General features: G+C 33.7%; 1 protein-coding gene across 1 annotated transcript in view; it reads left to right on the top strand.

Moving 5' to 3' along the window:
- MCMDC2 (minichromosome maintenance domain containing 2) overlaps nucleotides 1-18,777 on the top strand; it is a 31,974-nt gene that overhangs the window by 3,457 nt on the left and 9,740 nt on the right. Inside the window, exons 7-12 of the mRNA XM_024572228.3 lie at nucleotides 3,242-3,367; nucleotides 5,004-5,241; nucleotides 9,657-9,862; nucleotides 11,644-11,810; nucleotides 12,288-12,467; nucleotides 15,805-15,947. Of these exons, the coding sequence (XP_024427996.2) occupies nucleotides 3,242-3,367; nucleotides 5,004-5,241; nucleotides 9,657-9,862; nucleotides 11,644-11,810; nucleotides 12,288-12,467; nucleotides 15,805-15,947 (1,060 nt within the window). The remainder of the gene's footprint in view (nucleotides 1-3,241; nucleotides 3,368-5,003; nucleotides 5,242-9,656; nucleotides 9,863-11,643; nucleotides 11,811-12,287; nucleotides 12,468-15,804; nucleotides 15,948-18,777) is intronic.

Genomic DNA, 18,777 nt, shown 5'->3' with positions numbered 1-18,777 from the left:
TATATTATACAGTAGTTCCCCTTTATCCATAGTTTTACTTTCCACACTTTCAGTTACCCATGGTCCATCATGGTCCTTAAACATTAAATGGAAAATTCCAGAAGTAAACAATGTATAAGTTTTAAATTACACACCATTCTGAGTAGCGTGATGAAATATCCTGGGAAGTGAATCATGCTTTTGTCCAGTGTCTCCATGTTGTACACACTCCCTGCCTGTGTGTTACTTACTAGCCATCTAGATTATCATATCGACTGTCAAAGTATTGCAGTGCTTGTGTTTAAGTAATTTTTTTACATAATAATGCCACATTCACTTCTTTTATATATATTGTTATAATTGTTCTAGTTTATTATTAGTTATTGGTGTTCATCTCTTACTGTGAATAATTTATCAATTAAATTTCATCGTATCCATGTATGTATAGAAAAAACAGTATATATGGGTTCTGGCAGAAGTAAGGCCTGCTTGAGTGTGGTTGGTAGGGTAGTAATATATATGAGTATAATAATTTTAATTTGAACATTTCACCTAAAATGTCATATGGATTGCTTGAGTGTGATATTGTTATGTTACAGAATTACAGGCTTATGATTTTGCAATAAAAGATTTTGTAATAAAAATGGGTGTTATTTTGTGCCAGACTGTGTATAGAGTTTGGTACTATCTGCACTTTCAGGCATCCACTGCTACATATCTCCCCACAGATAAGGTGGACTGCTGTAACTTAAGAATGATAGGTCAGTTGTGGTTGGGAACAGTCTAGCAGTGGCCAGGGGGAAGTCGGGTGGGGACAGTGGGAAGAGGGGATTGCAGGAACTATTATAAAGGACACATGGACAAAATCGGGGGGGATGGTGGGGGTGGGGCAGGGAGGTGGGTTCAGCTGGGGTGGGGGGGAGGGAAGGGGAGAAAAGGCATACAACTGTAATTGAATAACAATAAAAATTTTAAAAAAATAAAAAATAAAAAAAAGAATGATAGGTCATTTTACTCAAGTATTTTAGAGTTATATTTAGCTATGTGGCAGTTATTCATTTAGTCATACAACATTTATTTTAAAAGATAATAAGACCTGCTATGTCCCAATCACTGTGCTAAGTCTCAAAGTCATGATTATTTATGGTAACAATCTCCCATTATTCTATGCATGTGTGCTCTGAAAGTGTTGTACTTATTGTTTTAGAATATAGACTTCATGAGGGAAGGGTCTTAGATTTTTAACTACACATAGTAAAGACTCAATAAATGTTTGTTAAATAAATGCATGAGCATTGACATATGATTAACTGTTGAGAACTGCATGGCAGCATCTGCCATGAAGGAGGAAATTATTATCAGTGTCAATCACCCAGGGAAGAGGTGAGAAGCCAGAACTGTGAAAATGACCAGATGGTCAGCCTATTTTCTTGGGCTAAAGGTGGAGGAATTAAACTGTTCCGAAAGAGGGATCTTGGATGTCAACTATCTATAGGAAATGTAAGAGTTAGGAAAGTAGAGACTCAAACAAGAACTCTTTGCCATGACCGGTCAAGGATGAGGCAGGTATGTAAGCCTAGATGATAATATGTAATTTTTATATAGCAGTTTACTGTATGCCTGGCACTCTTAAGATATTAACTCATTTAGTCACAGCAACCCTATCAATAGGTTCTATTGTTATTTTCATTTTACAGTGTGGAAACAGACACAGTGAAGTTAATAATTTGTCAAAGGTCATATAACTAGTACATGGCACAGTCATGATTCACACTCGGGCATTCCAGTTTCAAAATATATGCTTTTAACTATTTTATTCTATTATATACTATATACAAACCATATATTACAATATATGAATATAAGTGGCTATCCAACTTATATTTTAGTAGAAAACCCTTTCTTCAAATAAACTCTTGGTAGAACACAAATACATTTTAAAAAATTAAATGAATAAAAGCAGACCCTTTGGGGTTCAGATCAGAAGAAATAACCAGATTTCCCAGACTTCTTGCCTTCCTCTTGACCTTTCCAGGATATATCTGTCAAACTCTAAGATCCCATGGCACAGTTGAAAAACTATTCATTTTTATTTTCCCTTTGTAATTCATTCTGTGTCATTTAGTTGTTTTTTGTTAGTTTGGTTGGTTGGTTTTAGGTTTTTATTGTCTCAATTCTTGAGCCTGATTCTTCCCTTCCAAGTCTACAGGGTACATCAGTATGGTCTCTGGAGCTTAAAAAAAAAAGTGCAAGAGAGAAGAGAAAAGAATTAAAGACAGAGCCCTGGCTGATTTGGCTCAGTGGATTGAGCACCGGCCTGTGAACCAGAGGGTGTCTGATTCAATTCCCAGTTAGGGCATGTACCTGGGTTGTGGGTTGGGTCCCTAGTGGGGGGCATTCGAGAGGCAACCAAACATTGATGTTTCTCTCCCTCTCTCTCTCCCTTCTGCTCTGTCTAAAAAAATCTTTTAAAAAAAGAATTAAAAATGGAGATCACTGATTTTCTTCAGAACAGAAAGAAGTTAATCTCCTTTTAAACCTTTTTTGCATAGCTTTACAACTACCCAACTTCTAACTGTGTAATGGAGGATCAAGACTTTTGGTGTATGGTCTTTTTAAATGAGATTTGAACTTGTACAAAAGCTTTGCCCAATATGTAGGTATGAGAGAGAAACCTTGTATAGTGCAAGATGGTAGACTTTGGAACTAGGCAGACCTAGATGTGAATTTCAGTTTCGGTATTTAATTATTTAGCCGTGTGCAAGTCACTTACCCTCTCAATTTCTTCATATATAAAGTGGGTATGACAATACCTATTTTTTAGTTTACAATTGGGTATTGTATATCAAAGTACCTTGCCTATATTGTAGACAGTAGTAATACCTTTTAAAATTATTTTATTCCCAAATAAAATATTATAAGACCATGTTTATTAACATTCCTTATCATTTAATGCAAGAATATTTCATCTTAAATAGAATGATGTTGTGTTTTGTTTTGACTATGTAGGAGACTACCTAGTTGTTATGTCACCTGCTCCTTGAAGTTAACTCATTATTGCCTATAAGTATCAAAATTTATCAGCAATAAAATTGCCTCAATTTACATTACTGTCATCCTGCATGGATATCACACTAAGTAAAAGTAAATACTTTACAAATAATGCAATTACTGAATGGCTACTATTCAAGATCTTTGAACCAATGATCATGTATAAGTTTTCATTTAGTGAACACTTTTCTTTTGTATTTAATAATTTTAGATGAATCAGTGAATAAAATGAATATAGGAAATGAGTATAAAATTATTGGAATTCCAACCTGTGTAAAAACTTTACAAACTTCTGTCTGTATAGAGGCAAATAGCATCACTGTTTGCAATCCAAAAGGTAAGGAAAATATATAGTATATATACTAACAAATACTTAAATTTAAATCTATTTGCTTAGGAAATAAGTATTGGCTGCCTATGTGCTGGGCACTCTTCTAAGAGCTAAGGATACAGTGCTCAGGACAGTTAAAGTTCCTACTCTGAAATCAGGTGATAGTAAACTAATCAATAAGACAATTTCAGGTAATAAATTCTATGAAGGAAAAAAATGGGATAATGTAGAACCTTGTCCACAGGAAATCCTTTTCTTTTTCTTTTTTGCTAAACCTTATTATTATTATTTTAATAATTAGCAATGAGAAAAATGTTTCAGGGTACCAAGAATTAAAGATTAGTCAAAAGGTTTTTCTACCTACCCTTTATTTTCTATGCTTAGCTAGATCTTAGCTTGTGAACTGAGAAAGAGAGCCCAATAAAATAGTATCCTTCTCCTCATCTGAGTTCTGGACCAACTGAGACATAAGACAAAATAGAAAGGCAAATATCACCTTTATTACTGACAACTTATTATTTATTTAACAACTCAAACATAATTAAGCATTATGTAAACAAAAGTGGAGAGCAGACCTATTCTTTTAACTTGGCACACAAATATTTAAATGTAAGAAAGTCTAGTTAAATCTTGAATAGAGTTAGATTTTTTAAAGAATTCCTACATAACCATCTGCAATAATAGAGGTCCAAGTTGAATTTAAATGCAAGTATTTAAATTCAAGTTGAATTTAAATGCAAGTATTTAAATTCAACTTTGGATTCTAGATACCTCTACTTATCTTGAAGAGAGTGCTTCTTAACAATAAAAATACTGAATAAAGAAAAGCACTAATGAACAATAGACATTTTAGTGATCTTTTAAATATCTTCTGCTATGAGATGTTTCAAGATATATTGATTTGGTAGCAGAACATGGCTTATATGTAGGTGGAAAACTGCTTTCTCATGCTGAACTCCCGAATTAGGCAGATTTAACCACACCGATGTGGCAAGAGCTACACTAAGGTAGGCCTTCCTTGGTCCATGAGCATGTGTGAGTAGAAGAAATCAGTGCTCTATGATGGGAGCCCAAGAGGAAGGAGAAAGGGACTGGGTTATACATGCATAGCTGTTCCTCCCAAACTGACCGATTTGATCAAATCACTCATTCCTTTCAGGAGTTGGACAGAGGGAGTGGAGTTCTAGACTGTTACTGTGTAGTACAGTATAATGCTTTCAAAGTAGTAAAGTAGGAATCTTTCGTTTTAACAGCAACAGTCAAATATTTCCCATTCTGCTTTTTAGCCCTCCAGGTAATATTATTTCAAACATAGAAATAAAAAAGCAAACATTACAATACAGGAGCTCTGTGATGTGGCTTTGCTCACATAGGTCTTAAAAGAGGGATTTGTTTGCAACCCACAGTCAGTCTACATGGACACTTGGGTGACTGCTTCCTTTTATCACGTTTGCTGTGATACAATGACAGACCAGAGTCACCTCCAATCATAATTTAGTATCATTATAGGAATTTGAATATGGCATCATTAAAAGAACTGTATTTTGATAATATTTTAGATAAATAGAATTAGGTATCTATAATGTCCTTTTTTGTTTGTTTTCAAACCCCTTTTAATGTATGTGTTATTATTTACTTTCAGTTCCTTCAGGAATTAGCGACAATTTCAGGTGTCTCCTCTCTTTGACTGCCTGTTCATGCTGGAAGTTTACAGCAATACTTACCAGTACCTTTGCATCACACATTGTTCCTCCTGGGACTTACAATTTGCTCAAACTCTGTTTGCTGATGAGTCTAGTACAGACAAGGGACTTTAACAAGGAAGTGGAAGATTGCCTGGATATTTTAATTGTAACAAGTGATTCTCTACTTGTGGACAGGTAAAATACGTGACATGAAATTTTTCAAACTATAAATTGGTCACAGATTTAATTATTTAATCCTTTCCATGAGCATTATTACAAGACAAATATTTAGGATTTATCTGGCCAAAATTTTATTTAAATGGACGTTTATCAATAAAGTTCAAAAGTTCTGAAACATAGATTGAGAAATGGGATGCTTGCTTTTAATATTTTGAGAATCTATTTTAACCATTTAAAGTTTCAACCCATTTCCCACTCTGACTTTTACAAATAAGTGCATCATGCAGGCTTCCTTTTCCCCCATCCCCTACCTTAGTGTTTTGCTTTTGTATTTTATTTTCATTTTTAAATAATCTCCCCCTCTAAGAGCCAACAAGCCATTTTCTTACTTTTCTTTAAGATTCCATTTGGTAATACTGACTCACTGTACCCAAATAATGCTGTCAAAAGTGCCCAAATTACTGTTTTGGGAGCAAATTACTGACATTAGAATAAGCCTTAACCCAGCTTTTGGGGCTCCTCACTAGCAAGTACCCATTTTAAAAAGTTACATAAATATTCAAAAAGCTAAGAATATGCTTTTATAATAAAGTCTTATATGCAATTATAAAGAAAAACAAATATATAGAATGAATGTAAAATTAAAAGAATAAAACTCAAAAATTCAAATGTTTTTGCTAAAATTAAATTGCAATGTAAATATGGTACAAACTGCTACAGATTGCACCAATTGAATTTTCCCATATGAGCATGAAAGTTTCCTTACCACCTCACCAATGCTGGATATTATCAAACTTTAAAATTTTTCCATCTGATTGATGGAAAATTATATTTATTTAACTTATATTTCTTTAATTGGGAATACATTTTGGCATCATTTATAGTTTGTTAAACACTTCTTTTATCTTCCTATGAAACTCCTTGACCATTGTTCACTTTTCTATTAAGTTATTTCTTATTGATTTATGATACCTCTTATAAATTAAGACCATTGTCTCTTTTCATGTTTGCCATTAGCCTTTGACTTTTCCCATGGTATTTGAGGCTGTGTGGTGTTTTGTTTTTAGGTAAAGTTTATATATAGTGAAATAATAAGATCTTAAGTATACAATTTGATGACTGATAAATGTATATACTCCTGTAGCCATCACAACAATATAGAACATTTCCATCACCTCAGAAAGTTCTTTCATTTCCTCTTCCGAACAGTTCCTATCTCCTCAGGTGATTTCTGTCACCATAGACTAATTTCCTGTTCTTAAACTTTATATAAGTAGAATCATACAGTACATACTCTTTTTTTTTAAATTGATTTTAGAGAGTGGGGGAAGGACAGAGAGAGAGATTTGCTGTTCCTGTTATTTATGCATCCATTGGTTCCTTCTTGTATGTGCACTGACCAGGGATGGACCGCACACCTTGACGTATCAGGATGACACTCTAACCATCAAGTACCTGGCCAGGGCATACAGTGCATACTCTTGGGTCCAGTCTGTTTCACTCAACATGTTTTTGAGTTTGACCCAGTTGTGCGTATCAGTATGTTATTGTTTCTATTGATCAGTAGAATTCCAATATATGAATATAGCAGAATTTGTTTATACATTCTTCTGGTGATGAAGATTCAGGTTTTGCATGTTTTGACTATTATAAATAAAGCTGCTATAAACATTCTTGCACAAGTCGTTCTGTGGACATGCGTTTTCATTATCTTGGATAAATACTAAAGAGTGGAAATGCTGTGTCATAATGTAGATGTATATTTCACTTTATTAGGAACTGCCATTTTTTAAAGTGGTTGTACCATTTTACATCCCTATTAACAATGTAAGTTTCCAGTTGTTTCTATTCTCACCAACATTTGATGTTGTCAGTCTTTCTCAATTTAGCTATTCTAGTATGTATGAAATGGTATCTCATTATGTTCTTACTTGCATTTCCCTGATGACTACTGATTTGAGCTCTTTTTCATGTACTCATTTGCGATTCATATACTTTTACGAAATTTCTGTTCAAGTTCTTTGCTCACTTTTTAAAAGGGGTTGCTCTGAATATGCATCCTTTGTCATATATGTGTATCATGAAATTTTTCTCCCAGTCTAAAACTGAGATATATTTGATGAGCAGACTTTTTAGTTTCGATGAAACCCAATTTATTGTATTCTTATATATATGTTTAGTGTTTTATGGATTCTGCTTTAAAAATCTTTGCCAACCCCAAGGTCATAAATATATTATTTTGTGTTTTCTTCTAGAAGCATTATAGTTTTCGCTTTAATATTAGGACTCTTAACTATAACAAGCTAATTTTTGTATGTGGTTTGAGGTAGAAGTCAAGGTTAATGTTTTTGCTATGCATTTATTTGATTTTTGTATACCATTTCTTGAAGAGACTTTCCTTTTCCCATTGAATTGTTTTGGTGCCATCATTGAAAAGCAATTGAACTGGATGTAAACTAGTTATAAAATTGAACTGGGTATAAATCATCTGAACTCTCTTTTCTGTTATTTTGACCCATTTGTCTTTAATTATGCCAATACCACACATTCTTCAATATTGTAGCTCTGTTAAGTTTTGAATCAGATGGTATGACTTTATTCTTCATTTTCAGTTTTTTTTTCCACTGTTTTAGGTCCTTTGCATTTCCTTATAAAGTTTGGAATTCATATGCTAATACCAACCTCGCCCACTACTCCCCTTTAAAGAAGCCTTTAAGGCTTTTCAATTAAATTGCATTTAACTTATAAATCAGTTTTGGGGAGAATTTATCTTTTAACAATGCTGAATCTTTCAATCTATGTATATGGTGTGCATCTCCACTTATTTAAATCTTTCATAATTTCAATCACCAATGTCTTGTAAAGGTCATGAACATATTTTAAGTTGATTTCTAAGTATTTGATATTTTTGATGCTATTAAAGGGGAGTGGGGAGGGGATAGTGGGGAGAGGAGTCTAAAGTAGCTACTATAAATGACACAAGGACAAAATCAAGGAGGAGGGTAGAGGTGGGGGAGGGAGATGGGATTGGCTGGGGTGCAGTAGAGGGATGGGGAGAAAATGCAGACAATTGTAACTGAATAACAATAAAAAATTTTAAAAAATAAAAACAAAAATAAATGGTAGTGTTTGCACTGGATGGATGGCTTAGTTGGTTGGAGCATTGTCCCATATACTGAGAAGGTTTCAGGTTTGATCCTCGGTAGGGGTGCATGTGGTCGGTGGCCAATGGATAGATGGATGTTTTTCTCTCATATTGATGTTTCTTTCCCCCACCTTCCTTTCTCTCTCTCTCTCTCTCCCCCTCTCTGTCTCTCATCAGTAAACATATCTTCAGGTGAGGATTTTTTTTTAAAAGGCAGTGTTTTACTATTTTCATTTTTCAAATAGTTTCTGTGAATATATAGAAATACGGGTTTTTTTTATTTTGACCTTGTATCAGTCTTTTTTTTTTTTAATTCCTTAGCTGATTTCAATGTGTAGCCAAGTTTGAGGCCCATTGTTCTATATAACTAGGTTCTCAGCCTGACTATACATTAGAATCACATTAGAATCACTTGGGAGAAGGTATATATGAGTGTGGCCCATGCCCACAGTTTTAATTTTCCTGCTTTGGGTGGAGCTTCGCATTGGAATTTTTTAAAACTCCACAGGTGATTTTAATGTGAGTTAGGTTTGAGAACCACTTCTCTAAAGGTTTGCAAGTTTCTTTCTAAATTTCACTGCCCCTTTTTATAATCTTCAAACTAACATCTAAATTCCTTGGAATGGCACATACAGTAGACATTTTATAACATCTACTTATCCACATTTAAGAGATGCTGCTTCTTCTATATTTGCTCTGCATGTCTATGTTTAGTCATCATAGTTGATTGCACCCGCAAGCTATCATTTCTGTGTCAAGGATTTGAAAGCTAAGCTAAGATAATCATATTCCTTTCTTTGAGTTTAAATTTGAGAAATAAAGAGGCTGAGGCAGTTGGCAAAGAGATTAGAAAGTAAAAGAATGGATGGAGAGTTACCATGATACAGAGCATAGGCAGCAGGAATACTCGTGATGGGCTATTGGCAAGCCTAAATGCAAAAATTCCGAGTAAACAAAAGAAAACAATCCATAAAATGAGGAAGGCCCAGTTCAAATATCATCTCTCTGTACCTTTCTCTGACTTATTTCCAGGAAGAAATAATACTCTCTTATGGATGTTTTCATAACATTATTTCAGTATTTTTCACATTGTATTTTAGTTTTTTGTTTATGTCTCTTTCTCGGCTGTGAGTTTTCCAAGTTAAGGATTAAGTCTTATGTATGTTTTTATCCCTAGATCAGTAAAAACTGAATCAAATTAAATTTGATTGTGTAGCTGTTACACATTATGATTCCTGAAAACCAAATATTAAATAATAGTAATGAATAATTTATTTTTCCCTAGGCTTTTGAATTTTAGTATAAACCTTGTGCCCCGTGGTATACGTCATCCAGTCTCTACTGAAATTTTTCCTACTCTGTCCAGGAATAATTATGGAACTGGAGCGGTTAGCATTCAAGCTGGCAGTGCTTTGCTGGCTAAAGGTGGTATCTGCTTTATAGGAGACTTGGCTTCACACAAAAAAGATAAACTTGAACAACTTCAATCAGGTAAACAATATATTTTTCAAATTAATTTTCTTTTTAAAATATTTTTTATTGATTGATTTTTAGAGAGAGAGAAACATGTTTTTGTTGTTCCACTTATTGATGCATTCATTGGTTTCTTCTTATATGTGCCCTGACTAGAGCTCAAACCCACAGCCCTGGCATATCTGGATGATGCTCTAACAAACTGAGCTACCTGGCCAGGGTATCAAATTAATTTTCACCTGTTTAACTTACAGTTTCATCAGTGACAAAGAGTTATTTAACAGTTAAGATTGTATTGTACTTGTTTTAGAAATTGAGAAATTATACTAAATGTCGTGTCTCATTTTATCTTTATAAATAAAAAGAGGACTTTAATGTGCAAATATACTGTTTTAGCCTTTGCTCTCAGTTGTGCTAACACATGAGTTTTTGTTGAACCAGATTTATTCCCTTTCTTGTCTTATTGCATTAAGTAGGACTTCCAATACGATATGGAAAAGCAGTAGTGAGAAGGGGCATCCTTGTCTTATTCCTGATCTTAGCAGGAAAGCTTTGAGTCTTCTCTTTCAAGTTGAAGGAGTAGTCCTCTATTCCTAATCTACTCAGATTTTTTTTTTAATGAATGGGTGTTGGATATATTGTTGGATATCCTCTTATCAAATGCTTTTACTGCATATATTGATGTAATGATGTGACTTTTCTTCTATAGCCTGTTGATATTATGGATTACATTAATTGATTTTTCCTATTTCTTACTTCTTCCTATTACATGGTATAAGTAATAACACTTTTAAAGGAAATAGCTTTATATATTGAATATTAGTATTTTTGGCAGCTTTTCCCTGATCTTTTTGAGTAAGAGGCCCAGATTTTCATTTTACACTAAGCCCCACAAATTATGTAGCTAGGGTCCTGGTTACTAGAATGACAAAAATTAAAAAAGGTTGACAACAACCAAAGTTGCTAAGGATGTGGAGAAACAGAAATTCTCATATATTATTGATAAGACTATAAAATAGTACACCATCTTATAAACTGGTCTGGCAGTTTCTATAGAGTTAAACATAAATATTTACTTTATGACCCAACTGAAAGAAAAAGATATATAAAAAAGACTGTTATCATGAGTGGAGAGAAGACTAATTTGAGAAATAGTTGGGAGATAGAATCCTAGAAATAGTATTGACTTCATAGATTGAATGGGGTGAGGGATACATAGAAAAAAGAGTAGAATGTTTTCACACTTTTTTAGCTTCAGTTTTAAGTGCTTAGATGGTGATATCCCAACCATGAATAATGCACACAGAGTCATTTAAGGAGAAGTGATTTGGTTTTGAACATATTGAATTTGAGATTTATTCCCCCTAGTAATTGTAGTTCATATTCTCTCTCAGCCTTTTCCTCTCTCACTCACACAAAAATAGCCCACTTTCCATCATTGTTTTTCCACATAAAAGAACATGGCTATATTTCAGCCTCCCTTGTAAACTTGCACTGAATGACCAATCTCCTAACCTTCTGCGTGTTCCACCCAGACACTGACCACAATACTAGCTACCAGCTTTGGACAGCTGGTTCTCATCAAGTCACAGGACATATAAACATTCAAATATTTTCTTGCCTTGTTATTTTTATGGCATATTTTCTATTTTAGACATTTATATCTTGCAGAACAAATTTACTTTGTCTATATTACCTAAAGTTTATGCAGTAAGATTCTACAAAACATTTATTATTGATCTATAGATATATAGACCAAAATGAACTTAAATAACAAATGGGTAATGTCTTTGACTTAGTTATGGAAAGCAGAAGCATCACAGTATATATCCCTGGAAAGAAGTCTGGGGATGATATCGATCAACAAATGACTTTTCCAATTCAGTGTAGTTTCTGGTCTTTTGTCGATATGGATTCATCATCAAGGAAAAATATGCAGAAAACCAACACTCTAATTGGTCAGATGGTAAGGTATTTGTATATTTTGTTAGAATGTTATTCAGAGAATTTAGCAACAGATTTTAATCTTAGTGCTTTCGTTGTTCTTAGTGTTTTGTTATTACCCATTTCTATACTTAATTGGGTACTAGAACTAAATAATGACACAGTTTAAAAATTTTAATGTTTTTTTAATCATTCCAAGCAGGTATCTGCTCACTAGAAATTGTTATTTGAATTTGGGAGAGGCTTTAAAGAATAATATATAAGAAAAAATAAAGAGCATTTTAAAAAAATTAGTCACCACAAAGTTCCCATAATATTCAGGAATCATTTTAAATAATAATTAGTAATAGCAAATCATAATTATTAGTTATTAGTACATAATTTAATATAATCAAATATTATAAATATATGACTATTTCAATAATTTATAATTATTTCCAAAGTTTTTGTGAAAATGCCTGAACTTAATGTTTGTCTTTTACACTTTTATTTGATGTAGGATTGCAGTTTAATTCCAGCTAATCTTGTAGAGGCATTTGGATTATTGATTAACTGTAATGAATCATCTCCTTGCCACCCATTTCTTCCTACTGTTCAACATACTTTAAAGAAAGCCATTGATCCTGAAGGGCTGCTTTATTTAGCTTCTAAACAGTTTACAACAGAAGATTTTGAAAAGGTAAAGGTAGAAAAAATGACTGCCAAGAATACTTGTGGTAATGTTTCTCAACTTAAATACAATTTTCTTTGAGCATTCAGTTTTCTACATATAGGAATATTTTATTCCAGCTTGCTTCTAGCTTTTAAACATTTTGAGGACATTGAATGTATAGAAAATATTTAGGATTATATTAAATAAATAACTACATAAGGACATAAATATTAAAATGGTGAGTTTATTCTTTGCACCACTGTCCAAAACACCATAGCATGAAGAATCTTAATGAAAGAAATAAAAACAGATTATTTCTATGGAAAGTACAATGAGAGGCTATATAGATGTACAGTTATTTACATTTTGTAGGCTGTTCAAAGGGATTTTGTTTATATGAATGCCTTCAACTTTAGGGAATACCTATCATGACTCACTAAATCATTTTACTGTCCTGACATGAAAACATGTGTGGCATATTCAGAGAACCTGAAAGTAGATGATAAAATTTAGTAATGATTTTCATAATTACTAAAGGTACTCAAGTATTTACAAGTGAAACCCTTTTAATATTAACTATTTAGAAATCTGTCCACAGTAGAGTTAAAAAGAACCTGAGTAGGATAGATAAAAGGCAGGGAATATTGGGAAGTAGAAATCCATAGGGCATTAAAATTTGTTTTCACACTTGCCCTCCTTGTAGACAAAAAGTTGAAAGGTGAAGTAGACTTAAAAATAAATTATGAGCATTGCTTATTCACATAGAACAGAAAAAGAACAATATTGATAATACAGAAAAGGTCTTTTTGTTTATTTTTAGCATATAAGAAAAAAGTAGTTTGTCTCTAGGAATTAATATACTGAATATGTAGACACACTAATGATCTGGAGAAATTTTCTCCCAATTTTTCCCTGAAAAACAGAAACAAAAAAAGTATGGATTTATTAATTAGGTGCTTACTGAATACTTTATATGTATGAGCCTATTTCTGTTTTTTTTAATATTCTCATGGAAATATAAATTCTCTTTAAATAGTTAATCATTTAGTTGAGATAAAAATATGATACCTGAAACAACTGAAGGACAATTAAGTGCTAAATAGGGTGGCACTGACTGAAAGTATTTTAAATTTTTACAAAGGAGGATATTAAATACAGTAGAAGAGTTGGGAATATTTCATAGATGAGGTGAGACTTTAGTTGGGCCTTAAGGAAAGATAAGATTTAGATGATAGGAAGGATGTGCATGCTAAACAGAAAAAAGAATAGGAGCAAAGACATAAAAGTAGCAAAGAGTATACATGGAAAACTATGAAAAGATTTGCATGACTGGAACAAAAATTGTATTATGGAGTCATTGGGATTGGAATTTGGCAAATTTACAATAAGCCTTGGAAAGCTCAGGCAGTTTATAGTTGATTTGTCAGACTGGAGAGAACAATTATAAACATAGACTTTACTAGGCTGGTGACATAGTGAAAATGATTTCCCCAAAAGATAAATCTGTCTATCACACAAAACAGATTGAATGGAGTATGTTGCAGCCTGGGTTCTCCAGGAGGTGAACTGAGATGGAGTTTAGTGTGCCATTGATTATTAGGGAGTGCTCTTTTTGGCAACACCAGTAGAAGTGAAATTGGAAAAGTCGGCATTCATGCTGCCTGTCACTACCAGAACTAATAAGTAGAGACAAAGATCAACTCTTTATGGGGCTTTATTCAGATGGCCAGCAATCTGATAAGATGGCAGGTTACGTACCCTAAAAAGTCTGTCTTACATCTTCATCTCGAGCTGACCTTTTTTATAAGAAGAAGGTAGGCAAGAAGTTTGGAACTCAGGAAAAATGTAGATAAGGGGTTTAGAATTCAAGGAAAAAGGTTAATCAGATAAAAGCTGCAGTACAGCAATTTTCCTAGTATCCTTTCATCTGCTGACCCATGGTGATTTTTTATCTGTGTCCTTGTTGGCAGACATTTCCTCTCTGGAGCGCAATGGCTCAGATACCATCTTGTTCTCTTGCAAACCTGCTTTAGCACAAAGATCAAATTTCTTGTGGGTCCCCTGGAGTCAGAGTATGTCTGGTTATACATCCCAGTTCCTGGAACACTAGCTTTGTACATGCATTAATCACCAAGCCTATTGACTACGTAACTAAAGCTAAACATTTTTAACTTTTGAGTTCCCCCATCAGAAGGGAGAAGAAAGCAGGATTGGATAGAGGAAGGAGTCAAGCTGTGGTATAGGCCCAAAGATAGCCTTTGTTGGCCCCATAGTGAACTCTGGAGCTAGAGACCTATCAGAGTGGTCCCGCTTTATATAAATAGAGGGGCTTTATAATACCCTCCCACTTCCACCTCAATCACTCATTTGTTATGGGCTGTCCTGAGGCAATCCCTGAAAAAGTTGACAGCTGGAGGTCAAATACTGAGAGGACTCCCAGAACCTCGGGCAACAGCCCTTTTTCAAAGCGGGGATATAGGTGGAACATCACTGGGCCTCCATAGGGTAAACCAGAGAGGTCTACTGATGTAATTATTATTATCCAGCTCTGAAGGCCTGAAGGGAACTGTAGAGTATAAGAAGAATAAAGAAGACAGACTATATCCAACCCAGGACATATCCAGATCCTTTAGAAAAGTTATTTTAAAATATAAATATTACAGTTAACAGCAACATTTTTATGGTTAATTTTTTCTGTGAGTTTTAAAAGCAGAAAACAACTAGGATTGTTGAAGATCATGGAAATTATGTCATTGAATGAAGACTTAAGAAACTGGAAATCACTCAGAAAGAAAGAAAAGTACAAACTCAGAGAAAATATTGATAATCATTATGTTGAAAACTTATTCTCTACCCAAAATCTTACTGAATCTCCAAGGCCCACATTCACAGTATTTAACACAATTTCTCCCACACTGCTAATGTTCAGTTGTGTTCTTTAAAGGGAAAAAAGGGAAGTAAGAAGGGCATCTAGGGCCAATGAGGGAAAGTTACAAGGAAATAAACTGTCAAAGAATTAAAGCTATTCAAAGGGAATGAGCTTCTGACAGAAGTCTCTCTCCCAATGAAAGGATCTGAGTGAGCCTTTATTCCACTGGAAACAAAGACTTGAAAGTCATTCCAATACATTGCGCAGAACATTTCTGCACTAAGAGGGAAGAGATTATTTGTGGTAAACTTAAATATTCTTACAAGACTATGGTTAAAATGTTCAATTATTTTGAGATGGCTCTATTTAATCAATTTCAATGTAAATAAAATATGCAAATGTTTAAAAATAAATCAACAATATACTTTGCATTTTTGCAATATAGATTCTATAATAAAGTCTGAGTTTCTTAAATTTTTTACATTTTTAATTTAGCTGCTGGCTTTTGCAAAGAATTTGAATGTAGAATTCAGCTTGGAGGCAGAAAGAATGATTCATGGTTATTATCTAGCAAGTCGCAGAATCAGAACTGATTCTATATGTGGATCAAAACTGTCAGCATCGGCATTAAAATATTTGTAGGTATTCAATATAAAATTTTAAAGCCAGTATTGACTTTTAAATGATGTGTTTAATTAACTTATTTACCTGTTTCATTTGTTTTCTTTGTTTGATTGCTAGTTGGTTGGTTTATAATTTACTTTGTTCCAAAAGAATTTAAAGTGGCTCAATTCCTTTTGTTACATACAATACTATATCATGTGAACCTCCAGTGATTTGTTTTGACTAAATTAATCTTTATTGGGCCCTCTGTATAAGATGTGTCTGAGAGTATACTGATTTCAAATGAAAATAATTGTTTTTTAAAATGTGGCTGTCTACATTTGTAGGGAGGAAGAAATTTTCCTTTACCTTTCTTGGTTTTTCAGGCTGGTCTAATAATTAAATCAACAGAAAACAGATAAACAAGAGAAAATCAACCAAGTTTAATTACATAGTATATGAACCCAACATACATGAGATATTCAGGGATGGAAAGTTAAATGAGTGTATATGTGACATTCTGAGCTAAGGATGAGGTAAGGTTCCTTGGGCTTCAGAGGGGAGGAAGGTCATTCACAGGACAATAAGATCAGATGTTCAGTAATTAGATTATTTGCCCTGTCCTACAGAGAGGTCGTAAAAAGTTATCTCTGGTAATAACTCATTATGGGTAAGGAAGGCCCCACATTTGAATTCTTTAGTTACTTTTAGAAAAGTTTTTGTGACCCTGCCTGGTGTGTCTCAGTGGGTTGAGCCCCAGCCTGTGAACCAAAGTGTCACTGGTTCAATTCCTAGTCAGGGCCCATGCCTGGGTTGTGTGCCAGGTCCCCAGTTGGGGTTGCATAAGAGGCAACCACACATTGTTTCTCTCCCTCTCTTTCTCCCTCCCTTCCCCTCTGCCTAAAAATAAAATCTTTTTAGAAAAGTTTTTGTGTATCTCTCCAGAAACTATCCATTTAAATCCCAGCATGTACAAATATGTAGTTTAAGTATACGATGTAAAATATTATATATTTATTTGAATGTTATATATTTTAGATAAAATGTTAAACATTACATATACATACATATTACAATATATAAATATATAAACCTATATAGTACAATATATAAATATAAATATATAAATATGGATATTCTCTTTTTGCCCAAATGGAATCTTGCATGGTTTATGGGAGGTTTGTCCAGAAGGTATCCAGCCATATAATATGAAAAATAGAGACATTTTTTGAAGGAGATACAAGATACAAAAAATATTGTACATAGGACAGTGACACCTTGGTCCCCTTCAAAGTAGCCACTCTGGGACCTCACACAGTTCTCCCAATCACTATCAGCTGCCCGAAGTATTTTCTTAAATCCCATCAACATTCTGAAATCTATTCCCTTTCAAAGGTGATTTTAGTTTTGAGAAAAGCCAGAAGTCACAGGGTGCCAAATCCAGGCTGTAGGGGTGCTGAGTCACCTGGGTGATTTGATTTGATGTTTTGCCAAAACACTGTATGGGAAGTGATGCATGAGCAGGCATGTTTTGATGAAGTTGCCAGTCACCAGTTGCCCATAGCTGTGGCCTTATGAATCATCCAAATAGTTTCCACAGAGGAATGTTCAAGCTTAACACAAAATTTGATGCAGACTCATTGCTCTACTCAGTCATTTTGAATATGATGGCCACACAGTACACATGCTCACTCAATGTTGTGCCCTCACTGACTAGTACAGTGAAGTCATTGTTCATGCATGTGCATTCCAGTCCACTATCCTTGGCTGCCAGGTTACATTGATGTCACACAAACCATTCTCATTATATTGACAACAGCTGGACTTTTTCCGGACAGATCTCGTATATATTATACTCTCACACTATCAGCACATCAAGAATTACCTCATTCTGTTTTAATAGCTGCATTACAGTTTTACTGTGTTGTGATGTGGCTGTACCATAATTTAAAGTCCCCTATTGATAGACCATTACTTCATATGATATAGATTAATATATAATCTAAAAAATTATAAAGTAGGGCCAGGAGTAAAGCAATCCATTAAATAAACAAATATGTTGTTAAATAAGACAAGTGAGGGGCCACAAGGAAATACCAAGTATGGGCCTATAAAAGATAAATATGTTTACTTAATTTCTCCCAATGGTATATTTATCTTCATAGAGATGAAAAAAATGCTAAAGATAAGACATCAGAAATCAATGGTGATGCTTTAAAATGGTAAACAAAATTATATAATACTTTTCATTTTCTGAAGTAATATTTAAAATACTCAAATTGATACTCAATATTCAAAGCTTCAAAACTTTGAAAATCCTATTTTCTCATAATATTTTTTCTCTGTAGTAAAAACAATATTTTTATTTAAATTCACATAACCTGTTTGCATTTGATTATATTGATCCAAAAATAAAGCAGTCAATTTTAATATAATTGTACTTTTTCCCATTGCAGAAATAAACCCTAGAGGAGGAGATGGGGGTTATGAAATAGCAAAGTCAATGAACCACTAGTCAAAGGAATCATAAATCTTGAATTTTTCTCCTACTTAGACAGACAGATACCTTTGTAAAGTAGAGCTAAACAATACTCTTTTCTTTTTTTCCTGAAAGGTTATATACCTATTCTGTCCCTTTCATTTTGTTTTTAGTGTTTGTGTCTTAGTCTTTATTGTATTTTTTCCCCATTACCATTTAGTCCCCTTATACTCCCTCCCCCAGCAATCATGACACTGTAGTCCATGTCCATGAGTCCTTTTTCCTTTTTGCTCAATCCCTTCACCCCCTAACCTCCCCCCCTCTACTACAAGGAGCTTGGGTAAGACATCAGAAACATGATAATCTGTAAATCTGTAAATAAACAA

This window comes from Desmodus rotundus, chromosome 8 (genome assembly GCF_022682495.2).
Source record: "Desmodus rotundus isolate HL8 chromosome 8, HLdesRot8A.1, whole genome shotgun sequence".
Lineage (NCBI taxonomy): Eukaryota > Metazoa > Chordata > Mammalia > Chiroptera > Phyllostomidae > Desmodus > Desmodus rotundus.
Note: the sequence above shows the minus strand (reverse complement) of the source record. Positions and strands in the feature narration are given on the sequence as shown.